The 13,274-nt window shown below is 53.2% G+C and overlaps 1 protein-coding gene across 1 annotated transcript in view; it reads right to left on the minus strand.

Moving 5' to 3' along the window:
* LOC147123877 (disintegrin and metalloproteinase domain-containing protein 12-like) overlaps nt 1–13,274 on the minus strand; it is a 503,908-nt gene that overhangs the window by 16,284 nt on the left and 474,350 nt on the right. The window contains exon 17 of the mRNA XM_085967584.1: nt 7,539–7,616. Within this exon, the coding sequence (XP_085823710.1) occupies nt 7,539–7,616 (78 nt within the window). The remainder of the gene's footprint in view (nt 1–7,538; nt 7,617–13,274) is intronic.

A 13,274-nucleotide genomic window follows, 5' to 3' on the forward strand; every position in this document is an offset into this window, starting at 1 on the left:
GAATACCAGCCTCTGACCTGCTCTTGCAGCCACAGGATTTATGTGGCTGGTCCAGTTAAGTGTCTGGTCAATGGATATGGTGAGGGATTTGGCAATGGTAATGCCGTTAAATGCTGAGGGGCGGTGGTTAGACTCTCTCTCTTGTTGGAGATGGTCATTGCCTGGCACTTGTGTGGCCACGTATCAACCCAAGCGTGAATGTCGGCCAAGTCTTGCGGCATGCGAGCATGAACTGCTTCATTATCTGAGGAGTTGCAATTGGAATCATCAGCGAACATCCCCACTTCTAACCTTATGATGAAGGGAAGGTCATTGATGAAGCAGCTGAAGATGGTTGGGCTTAGGACACTGCCCTGAGGAACTCCTGCAGCGATGTCCTGGGGCTGTGAGGATTGGCCTCCAACAACCACAACTATCTTCCAGTTCTGACGAAAGGTCATCGACCTGAAACATTACCTCTGTTTCTCTCTTACAGATGCTGCCTGACCTGCTGAGTTTCTCCAGCGTTTTCTGTTTTTATCTTCCTTTGTGCTAGGTATGACTCCCAACTAGTGGAGAACGTTACTTTGATTCCCATTGACTTCAGTTTTGCTAGGGCTCCTTGACGCCACACTCGGTCAAATGCTGCCTTGATGTCAAGGGCAGTCACTCTCACCTCACCTCTGGAATTCAGCTCTTTTGCCCATGTTTGAACCAAGGCTGTAATGAGGTCTGAAGCCGAGGGGTACTGGCAGAACATAGACTGAGCATCAGTGAGCAGGTTATTGGTGAGTAAGTGTCGCTTGATAACACTGTCGAGGACACCTTCCATCACTTTGCTGATGATTGAGAGTAGACTGATCAGGTTGTAGTTGACCGGATTGGATTTGTCCTGATTTTTGTGGACAGGTCACACTCACTAGAAGGAGACACCATTGGACACATTCACTGGAAGGAGATGCACCGTGGGACAAACTCACTGGAAGGAGACGCACTACAAGGAGGTTGGGACCCAGGAGCGAGGTCGAGGCCCAGGAGCGAGGTCGAGGCCCAGGAGCGAGGTCGAGGCCCTGGAGTGAGGTCGAGGCCCTGGAGTGAGGTCGAGGCCCAGGGGCGAGGTCGAGGCCCAGGAGCGAGGTCGAGGCCCTGGAGCGAGGTCGAGGCCCAGGGGCGAGGTCGAGGCCCAGGGGCGAGGTCGAGGCCCAGGAGCGAGGTCGAGGCCCAGGAGCGAGGTCGAGGCCCAGGAGCGAGGTCGAGGCCCTGGAGCGAGGTCGAGGACCCAGGAGCGAGGTCGAGGACCCAGGAGCGAGGTCGAGGCCCAGGAGCGAGGTCGGGGCCCAGGAGCGAGGTCTGGGCCCAGGAGCGAGGTCGTGGCCCAGGAGCGAGGTCTGGGCCCAGGAGCGAGGTCGTGGCCCAGGAGCGAGGTCGAGGCCCAGGAGCGAGGACAGGACCCAGGGGCGAGGTCGAGGCCCAGGAGCGAGGTCGGGACCCAGGAGCGAGGTCGAGGACCCAGGAGCGAGGTCGAGGACCCAGGAGCGAGGTCGGGGCCCAGGGGCGAGGATGAGGCCCAGTGGCGAGGTCGAGGCCCAGTGGCGAGGTCGAGGCCCAGGAGCGAGGACGAGGCCCAGGAGCGAGGACGAGGCCCAGGAGCGAGGTCGAGGCCCAGGAGCGAGGTCGAGGCCCAGGAGCGAGGTCGAGGCCCAGGAGTGAGGATGAGGCCCAGTGGCGAGGACGAGCCAAGCAGCACGGTCGAGGCCCAGGAGTGGCGCAGCATGGATCAGCAGCGGGGTCGGGAGGACCACACTGCAGCCCATGAAACCCAGGCAGAGAGGACCTGCGGGAAGGAGGGAGGAGGACAGTAGGAATATGTTTGTGTGTGTGCTAGGCTGATATAGCAGAGCCTGGTCTCCAATCGTCTTGGAACCCCTTGCCATTGGACCAAGACCTTGCTCTGTCAAGCCCGTGTGGTAGCTGGTGTGCAACGGCCACCCCACGTTAAAAGAATTCACGCACAGGCATCTTCCACCCTTTAAAATGAAGTTCGGGACCTGGAACATCAGGACCCTCATGGACAACCCCAACAGTGACAGACCGGAACGCCGCACTGCTATCGTTGCCCGAGAGCTCAGACGTTTCGATATAGACATCGCCGCCCTAAGTGAGACCCGGCGGGCAGGGGAAGGCCAGCTCAAGGAGCAAGGCGGTGGTTACACCTTCTTCTGGAAAGGCAAACCTGAAGAAGAACGCCGCCTCCATGGGGTCGGAGTCGCCATAAACAATGAGCGAGTTGAACGTCTCAGAGACTCCCCTTGTAGAATAAACGAACGCCTCATGACTCTACGGCTCCCCCTAGCCCGGAACCAGTGCGCTACGGTCATCAGTGCGTACGCCCCAACACTGGAAATCACAGCCCGGAACCAGTGCGCTACGGTCATCAGTGCGTACGCCCCAACACTGGAAATCACAGACGAGACCAAAGAGGAATTCTACTCCAGCCTCGAACAATCCCTGTTCTGAGTCCCAACGGGCGACACGCTGATCCTCCTTGGCGACTTTAACACCAGAGTTGGAAAGGACACAGACCTCTGGGGAGGTGTGATCGGCAGAGAGAGGGAGTAGGGAAAGCCAACTCCAACGGTACCCTCCTCGTGACGAAATGCTAAGAACATGGCCTCATCATAACCAACGCCTTGTTCCGTCAGAGAGACAAGTACAAGGCTTCATGGCAAGACCCTCGCTCCAAGCACTGGCATCTGCTAGACTACGTCATCGTCCGAGCGAGGGACCACAAGGACATCCGCATCACCCGCGCCATGACAGGAGCTGACGACTGCTGGACAGACCACCGCCTAATCCACTCTGTAATCTCCACCAATGTAGCCCCAAAATAGCGGCAGCAACAGAAGCAATGCCGCAGGAAAATCAACGCTGGAGCACTCAAAGACCCTGCTAAGAAAGCCCTATTCAGCTTGCACCTCACAACCAACCTAACGACTCCCAGTGATTCAGAGACACAGAGGCCTAGAAATTGGGTTGGGGCGCCAAAGTGGCGCAAAAGTCGTCTGAGCGCAGGATTTAGCGCAGCGATCGGATTGATACCGATCGCCAGAAATTCAGTTTCAGTGCCCCTCGAGGGACACGGGGCGAGGCTCGAGGCGCTCCGTGTTCCTCTTAGGGCGCTGAAACTGATTATCACAGCGCAACATGCCACAGCGCCACACGCTGCGGCACGGCACGCTGCGGTACTGCAGGCCTTCCTCCCACTGTTACATAGATACATAGATACATAGAAGATAGGAGCAGGAGTAGGCCATTCGGCCCTTCGTGCCTGCTCCGCCATTCGATGAGATCATGGCTGATCCTTTAATTCAGTATCCCGTCCCCGCCTTCTCTCCGTAACCCTTAACCCCTTTTGCCCGTAGAAATATATCTAATTCCCTCTTAAATATATTTAATGAGCTGGCGTACACTGCCCTCTGTGGCAATGAGTTCCACAGGTTCACCACTCTCTGAGTGAAGAAATTCCCCCTCATCTCTGTCCTAAATGGTTTAGCCCTTATCCTTAAATTATGTCCTCTAGTTCTGTTCTCACCCGCCAAGGGAAACATTCCTTCTGCATCCAGTCTGTCTAGACCTGTCAGAATTTTATACACTTCTATGAGGTCCCCTCTCAATCTTCTAAACTCCAGTGTGTACATCCCTAAACTACATAGTCTCTCCTCATAGGTCATTCCCGCCATTCCTGGTATCAGCCTGGTGAATCGCCGCTGCACCCCCTCCATGGCAAGAACATCCTTCCTCAGATGAGGCGACCAAAACTGTACACAGTACTCGAGTTAAGGGGGAGGTGCCTGCAACAGCGCGATCCCCGCTCGCGAGTGCCAGCAAATGAGCCTGGCACCAAGGAGAAGTGCCGGGCTCTCGGGAAACAGCCGGCAATGCCGCGGGGTGGGGGGGGGTTAGGAGGCCGGGGACGGAGGTGCTGGCAGGCGGCTGCCGAAAAAGCGGCCGCCCCGCACCTCCACCTTAACTTGCGCCGCTGCCGGCACAGTAAGGCCCCGTGAACCGGGCGCGGGTAGCGAACGGCGCAACTGCGCCGTTCGCTACCAAATATCGCGAACGGGGCACGAATGGGGCGCTGCGCACACCAATGACGTCATCGGTGGCAGCGCAGCGCAAATGCCTAACGCCACCATTAGCGCCCCTACTGAATATCGCGGGAGACGCAGCCAGTGGCGCTACAGCCACTGACTGCCTCTTTAGGCGCTAACAGGTGGCGCTACTCACCCAATTTCTCCCCCAGAGTGTCCACAGCGCCTGGGCTGTACTCAAGGCCTCCATAATCAGCATCTGTGAAGAGATGCTCGGTCACTCGACCAGGAAACACCAAGACTGGTTCGACGAGAACGACCAGGAGATCCAGGAGCTAATAAGCCACAAGCACAAGGCATTCCTGATCTGGAAACAGCAACAGAACTCGAGAGCAAGAAAGCAGCTCTACAGACGCCTGAAGGCCGAGGTCCAACAAAAAACTCGCGACCTAAAGAACAGATGGTGGGTGGAGAAAGCACAGGAGATCCAGCAGCTAGCTGACAACCATGACGTGCGTGGATTCTTTAGCGCAGTCAAAACCACCTACGGCCCAAGCACCCAAGGTCCTACCCCACTGCGGGCCAAGAATGGAGAGGTACTCATCAAGGACAGAGAGGCAGTCAGTGCCCGCTGGAAGGAGCACTTCAAAGATCTCCTTAACCGAGACTCTGTCATCGACGCGAGTGTCCTCAACTCCATCCCACAGCATGCTACCTGACACCATCTCAGCACAACCCCAGCCCGGCATGAGGTTGAAAAGGCCATCCGACAACTGAAGAACAACAAGGCCTCAGGAGCAGATGGAATCCCCGCCGAGGCGCTAAAACATGGCGGAGAAGCACTATTGGAGCGAATGCATGAACTCATTTCTCGTATTTGGAAGGAGGAGAGCATGCCAGGGGATCTCAGAGACGCTGTAATCCTGAAGATCTTCAAGAAAGGTGACAAGTCCGATTGCGGTAATTACCGAAACTCCAAACCATTGTCAACACCTTCACCGAAGCGTACGAGAGCATGGGCCTTACACTAGACATCCATAAGACAAAGATCCTCTACCAACCTGCCCCTGCCACTCCATAATCCCTCATGGTTGACAGTGTCAAAGGCCTTTGTGAGATCAAAGAAGGCCATGTGCAGCGGTTGGTGCGATTCCCTGCATTTCTCTTGTAATTGACTCTTGCGTCTGCGCTCACTCGGAGGTCGAACTCCAAACCATCATCAACACTTTCACCGAAAAGTACGTGACCATGGGTCTTACATGAAACATCCGTAAGACAAAGGTCCTGTACCAACCTGCCCCCGCCACACAGTACTGCCACCCGATTATCAAAATCCACGACAAGGCTTTGGACAATGTGGACCACTTTCCATACCTTGGGAGCCTACTGTCAACAAGGGCAGACATCGATGACGAAGTCCAACACCGCCTTCAGTGTGCCAGTGCAGCCTTCGGTCGCCTGAGGAAGAGAGTGTTTGAAGACCAGGACCTCAAACCCAGCACCAAGCTCATGGTCTACAGAGCAGCAGTGATACCTGCCCTGCTGTATGCCTCAGAGACATGGACCATGTACAGCAGGCACCTCAAAGCACTGGAGAGGTACCACCAATGCTGCTTCCGCAAGATCCTGCAAATCCATTGGCAGGATAGGCGCACCAACATCAGTGTTCTCGCTCAGGTCAACATCCCCAGCATTGAAGCTTTGACCACTCTCAATCAGCTCCGATGAACGGGTCACATCGTCTGTATGCCCGATACGAGACTCCCAAAACAAGCGCTCTAATCAGAGCTCTGACACGGCAAGAGAGCCCAGGTGGGCAGAGGAAACACTTCAAGAACACCCTCAAAGCCTCCTTGAAAAAGTGCAACATCCCCACCGACACCTGGGAATCCCTGTCCCAAGACCGCACAAAGTGGAGGAGAAGCATTCGGGAAGGCGCCGAAAACCTCGAGTCTCTTCGCTGCGAGCAAGCGGAAGCCAAGCGCAAACAGCGGAAGGAGCGCACGTCTGCCCAAGCACCCCACCCCACCCCTTCAACCACCGTCTGCCCCACCTGTGACAGTGACTGTAGGTCATGCATTGGACTCATCAGTCACCTGAGAACTCATTTTAGTATGGAAGCAAGTCATCCTCGGTTCTGAGGGACTGCCTAAGAAGAAGAACTGCCCTGAGGAACTCCTGCAGCGATGCCTTGGGGCTGAGATGATTGGCCTCCAACAACCACAACTATCTTCATTTGTGCTAGGTATGATTCCAACTAGTGGAGAACTTTACTTTGATTCCCATTCACTTCAATTTTACTAGAGCTCCTTGATGCCACACTCAGTCAAATGCTGCCTTGATGTCAAGGGCAGTCACTCTCACCTCACCTCTGGAATTCAGCTCTTTTGTCCATGTTTAGACCAAGGCTGTAATGAGGTCTGAATACAAGGGATCCTGGCAGAACCTAAATTGAGCATCAGTGAGCAGATTATTGGTGAGTAAGTGGTGCGTGATAACACTGTCGAGGACACCTTCCATCACATTGCTGATGATTGAGAGCAGACTGATCGGGCAGTAGTTGGCCAGATTGGATTTGTCCTGATTTTTGTGGACAGGACATACCTGGACAATTTTCCATTTTGACGGGTAGATGCCAGTGTTGTAGCTGTACTGGAACAGCTTGGCTAGAGGTGCGACTAGTTCTGGAGCACAAGTCTTTAGCACGACAGCTGGGATGTTATCAGAGCCCATAGCCTTTTCTGTATCCAGTGCACTCAGCCGGTCCTTGCTATCACGTCGAGTGAATCAAATTGGCTGTGTGATGAAATATTCCATTCATCACTGCCTGTGACTGTGGTTGGTTTCAGTTTCACTTCCCTTACCTCTGTTCCGTTTCCTCACCATTGTATTGTACTATGTGTAGGGCTCCGCCCATACCTGGCCCATTGTATTGTACTATGTGTAGGGCTCCGCCCATACCTGGCCCCTATGTAAGCTGGCCCAGCCTGCAGCACATCCAGTACGGCAGAGCTTTGGATGGAAGATACCTCTCTCCTGTGTGTTACCTTCTAAGTCAATAAAAGCCTTGTTTTGTTTCGCTAACATCGAGTCTCGGATTTATTGAGGCACATCAGGCTGAAGACTGGCTTCTGTGACGGTGGGGTCCTCAGGAGGAGGCTGGTATGGATCATCCACTCGGCACTTCTGGCTGAAGATGATTGCAAACGCTTCAGCCTTGTCTTTCGCACTCATGTGCTGGGCCTTGCCATCATTGAGGATGGGGATGTTCATGAAGCCTCCTCCTCCCGTTAGTTGTTTAATTGTCCAGCACCATTCACGGCAGGAGTTGTTGTCCAGAAGTGAACATAATGCACCAGCTGAGGCCTAACCAGTGTTTTATAAAGGTTTAACATAATAATATAATTACCTCACCCCACCCCAATAAATACATCAGCCCATCTGAAAGGAGAGTGATTAATTTCATACCCCATTGTTATTGCAGGTCTCGTCACAGTTTTGTGCTTTGAACAGCGTCACATCCTGACACTTTCCATCAATACAGGCCTGTGGAATAAGAATAGAAGATTTCTGTCATCACGGTGTCACTGTCATTAAGTTTAAAAAATGAGCCAGTCAGGATCAGAGAGTTTTGACACCAAGCTCTGCTGGAATCAGTTAGGTTCGGGGCGATTTGACTCCAAACATTTTATGGATCAACTGTTGATGCTGGAGGGCATAAAATGACCTTCAGTGGGTGCTGTGCATCAGGCTAAACAAGACAGAGCCTGAGGCTCTAATTCCATGGTGGGCTTATAGTAGACATTGGTTGACAGCCTCTCCCCAGAAATGGAGTCGAGGAAGGGAAGGGAAGAGTTGGAGATGGACTATGTGAAGGCGAGGGAAGGGTGGAAATTTGAAGCAAGCTTGATTACATTTTCCAGCTTGGGGTAAGAGCAGGAAGCAGCACTGATACAGTCAGCAATGTACCGGAAAAAGAGGTCAGGGAGGGGACCTGAGTAGGACTGGAACAAAGAATGTTCCATGTAACCCACGAAAAGGCAAATATAGCCAGGACCCATACGGGTTCCCATAGTGACACCTTTTATTTGGAGAAGTTGTTCAATGAAAGAACAAGTTCAGCCACCTCCCTTCTCTGCCTGGCTTTCAGCATTCCGAAGGGACCACTCCCTCCGTGACACCCTGGTCCAATCTTGCATCCCCCCCAACACCCAGTCCCCTTCCCACAGCACCTTCCCATGCAAGCACAGGAGATGCAACAGCTGCCCTTTCACCTTCTCCCTTCGCACCGTTCAGAGCCCCAAACTCTCCAGCCACGTGAAACAGCAATTTACTTGTACTTTTTTCAATTTATTATACAGTATTCGCTGCTTACGATGCGGTCTCCTCTACATTGGGGAGACCAAACAGATTGGGTGAGCGCTTTGCTGAACACCTCTGTTCAGTCCGCAGGTGTGACCCCGAGCTTCTGGTCACCTGTCACTTTAATTCTCCGCTCCACTCACACTCTGACCTCTCTGTCCCCGGCCTCCTTCACTGTTTCAATGAAGCTGAAGCTTGAGGAAAAGCACCTCATCTTTCGATCAGGCACTTTACAGCCTTCCGGACACAACATTGAGTGCAACAATTTCAGACCAGAACCTCTGCTGACATTTTTCGGACAGCAGGTGCTGGTAATGATTCTGCTATTTATTTAATCTCTCCTGCTTTCCACCCTACCACAGACCTTCCCTTTTGTTCTGACCTTCCCCGACCCACTTTCCCTGCCACTTGCTTAAAACCTGTTACATCTCTAACATTTTCCAGTTCTGACGAAAGGTCATCGACCTGAAACGTTAACTCTGTTTCTCTCTTCACAGATGCTGCCTGACATGCTGAGAATTTTCAGTATTTTCGTTTATATTTCATATTTCCAGCATCCGCAGTATTTTTCCTTTGCACTAATTCCATGTTTTACACACATGACAACGATGAGCATTCTGTGTTGGGCCAACTTTTAATGGATGAGATCAGTATGTGAGTGTTTGCTGGCACAAATCAGCACTCCTAAATCAGGGGGATTACACACTGGACAGTCTCACTGCCTCTGAGTCACTGGATTACACACTGGACAGTCTCACTGCCTCTGAGTCAATGGATTACACACTGGACAGTCTCACTGCCTCTGAGTCAATGGATTACACACTGGACAGTCTCACTCCCCCTGAGTCACTGGATTACACACTGGACAGTCTCACTCCCCCTGAGTCAATGGATTACACACTGGACAGCCCCACTCCCCCTGAGTCACTGGATTACACACTGGACAGTCTCACTCCCCCTGAGTCAATGGATTACACACTGGACAGCCCCACTCCCCCTGAGTCACTGGATTACACACTGGACAGTCTCACTCCCCCTGAGTCACTGGATTACACACTGGACAGTCTCACTCCCCCTGAGTCACTGGATTACACACTGGACAGTCTCACTCCCCCTGAGTCACTGGATTACACACTGGACAGCCCCACTCCCCCTGAGTCACTGGATTACACACTGGACAGTCTCACTCCCCCTGAGTCAATGGATTACACACTGGACAGTCTCACTCCCCCTGAGTCAATGGATTACACACTGGACAGCCCCACTCCCCCTGAGTCACTGGATTACACACTGGACAGTCTCACTCCCCCTGAGTCACTGGATTACACACTGGACAGTCTCACTCCCCCTGAGTCACTGGATTACACACTGGACAGTCTCACTCCCCCTGAGTCACTGGATTACACACTGGACAGTCTCACTCCCCCTGAGTCACTGGATTACACACTGGACAGTCCCACTCCCCCTGAGTCACTGGATTACACACTGGACAGTCTCACTCCCCCTGAGTCACTGGATTACACACTGGACAGTCTCACTCCCCCTGAGTCAATGGATTACACACTGGACAGTCTCACTCCCCCTGAGTCAATGGATTGCACACTGGACAGTCTCACTCCCCCTGAGTCACTGGATTACACACTGGGCCGTCTCACTACCCCTGAGTCAATGGATTACACACTGGACAGTCTCACTCCCCCTGAGTCACTGGATTACACACTGGACAGTCTCACTCCCCCTGAGTCAATGGATTACACACTGGACAGTCTCACTCCCGATGAGTCAATGGATTACACACTGGACAGTCCCACTCTCCCTGAGTCACTGGATTACACACTGGACAGTCTCACTCCCCCTGAGTCACTGGATTACACACTGGACATTCCCACTCCCCCTGAGTCACTGGATTACACACTGGACAGCCCCACTCCCCCTGAGTCAATGGATTACACACTGGACAGTCCCACTGCCTCTGAGTCAATGGATTACACACTGGACAGCCCCACTCCCCCTGAGTCACTGGATTACACACTGGACAGTCTCACTCCCCCTGAGTCAATGGATTACACACTGGACAGCCCCACTCCCCCTGAGTCACTGGATTACACACTGGACAGTCTCACTCCCCCTGAGTCACTGGATTACACACTGGACAGTCTCACTCCCCCTGAGTCACTGGATTACACACTGGACAGTCTCACTCCCCCTGAGTCACTGGATTACACACTGGACAGTCTCACTCCCCCTGAGTCAATGGATTGCACACTGGACAGTCTCACTCCCCCTGAGTCACTGGATTACACACTGGGCCGTCTCACTACCCCTGAGTCAATGGATTACACACTGGACAGTCTCACTCCCCCTGAGTCACTGGATTACACACTGGACAGTCTCACTCCCCCTGAGTCAATGGATTACACACTGGACAGTCCCACTCCCGATGAGTCAATGGATTACACACTGGACAGTCCCACTCTCCCTGAGTCACTGGATTACACACTGGACAGTCTCACTCCCCCTGAGTCACTGGATTACACACTGGACATTCCCACTCTCCCTGAGTCACTGGATTACACACTGGACAGTCCCACTCCCCCTGAGTCAATGGATTACACACTGGAAAGTCCCACTCCCCCTGAGTCACTGGATTACACACTGGACAGTCTCACTCCCCCTGAGTCAATGGATTACACACTGGACAGTCTCACTCCCCCTGAGTCAATGGATTACACACTGGACAGTCTCACTCCCCCTGAGTCACTGGATTACACACTGGACATTCCCACTCCCCCTGAGTCACTGGATTACACACTGGACAGTCCCACTCTCCCTGAGTCACTGGATTACACACTGGACAGTCCCACTCCCCCTGAGTCACTGGATTACACACTGGACAGTCCCACTCTCCCTGAGTCACTGGATTACACACTGGACAGTCCCACTCTCCCTGAGTCACTGGATTACACACTGGACAGTCTCACTCCCCCTGAGTCACTGGATTACACACTGGACATTCCCACTCCCCCTGAGTCACTGGATTACACACTGGACAGTCCCACTCTCCCTGAGTCACTGGATTACACACTGGACAGTCCCACTCCCCCTGAGTCACTGGATTACACACTGGACAGTCTCACTCTCCCTGAGTCACTGGATTACACACTGGACAGTCTCACTCCCCCTGAGTCAATGGATTACACACTGGACAGTCTCCCACCCCCTGAGTCAATGGATTACACACTGGACAGTCCCACTCTCCCTGAGTCACTGGATTACACACTGGACAGTCTCACTCCCCCTGAGTCACTGGATTACACACTGGACAGCCCCACTCCCCCTGAGTCACTGGATTACACACTGGACAGTCTCACTCTCCCTGAGTCACTGGATTACACACTGGACAGTCCCACTCCCCCTGAGTCAATGGATTACACACTGGACAGTCTCACTCCCCCTGAGTCACTGGATTGCACACTGGACAGTCTCACTCCCCCTGAGTCACTGGATTACACACTGGACAGTCTCACTGCCTCTGAGTCAATGGATTACACACTGGACAGTCTCACTCTCCCTGAGTCACTGGATTACACACTGGACAGTCCCACTCCCCCTGAGTCAATGGATTACACACTGGACAGTCTCACTCCCCCTGAGTCAATGGATTACACACTGGACAGTCTCACTCCCCCTGAGTCAATGGATTACACACTGGACAGTCTCACTCTCCCTGAGTCACTGGATTACACACTGGACAGTCCCACTCCCCCTGAGTCACTGGATTACACACTGGACAGTCTCACTCCCCCTGAGTCACTGGATTACACACTGGACAGTCTCACTCCCCCTGAGTCAATGGATTACACACTGGACAGTCCCACTCCCCCTGAGTCACTGGATTACACACTGGACAGTCTCACTCCCCCTGAGTCAATGGATTACACACTGGACAGTCTCACTCCCCCTGAGTCAATGGATTACACACTGGACAGTCTCACTCCCCCTGAGTCAATGGATTACACACTGGACAGCCCCACTCTCCCTGAGTCACTGGATTACACACTGGACAGTCCCACTCCCCCTGAGTCAATGGATTACACACTGGACAGTCCCACTCCCCCTGAGTCACTGGATTACACACTGGACAGTCTCACTCTCCCTGAGTCACTGGATTACACACTGGACAGTCTCACTCCCCCTGAGTCAATGGATTACACACTGGAAAGTCCCACTCCCCCTGAGTCACTGGATTACACACTGGACAGTCTCACTCCCCCTGAGTCAATGGATTACACACTGGACAGTCTCACTCCCCCTGAGTCAATGGATTACACACTGGACAGTCTCACTCCCCCTGAGTCAATGGATTACACACTGGACAGTCTCACTCCCCCTGAGTCAATGGATTACACACTGGACAGTCCCACTCCCCCTGAGTCAATGGATTACACACTGGACAGTCCCACTCCCCCTGAGTCACTGGATTACACACTGGACAGTCTCACTCCCCCTGAGTCAATGGATTACACACTGGACAGTCCCACTCCCCCTGAGTCACTGGATTACACACTGGACAGTCCCACTCCCCCTGAGTCAATGGATTACACACTGGACAGTCTCACTCCCCCTGAGTCAATGGATTACACACTGGACAGCCCCACTCCCCCTGAGTCACTGGATTACACACTGGACAGTCTCACTCCCCCTGAGTCACTGGATTACACACTGGACAGTCTCACTCCCCCTGAGTCACTGGATTACACACTGGACAGTCTCACTCCTCCTGAGTCAATGGATTACACACTGGACAGTCTCACTCCCCCCGAGTCAATGGATTACACACTG

This window comes from Somniosus microcephalus, chromosome 2, assembly GCF_052327205.1.
Source record: "Somniosus microcephalus isolate GS21.2 chromosome 2, FLI_Smic_1.0, whole genome shotgun sequence".
Taxonomy (NCBI): Eukaryota; Metazoa; Chordata; class Chondrichthyes; order Squaliformes; family Somniosidae; genus Somniosus; species Somniosus microcephalus.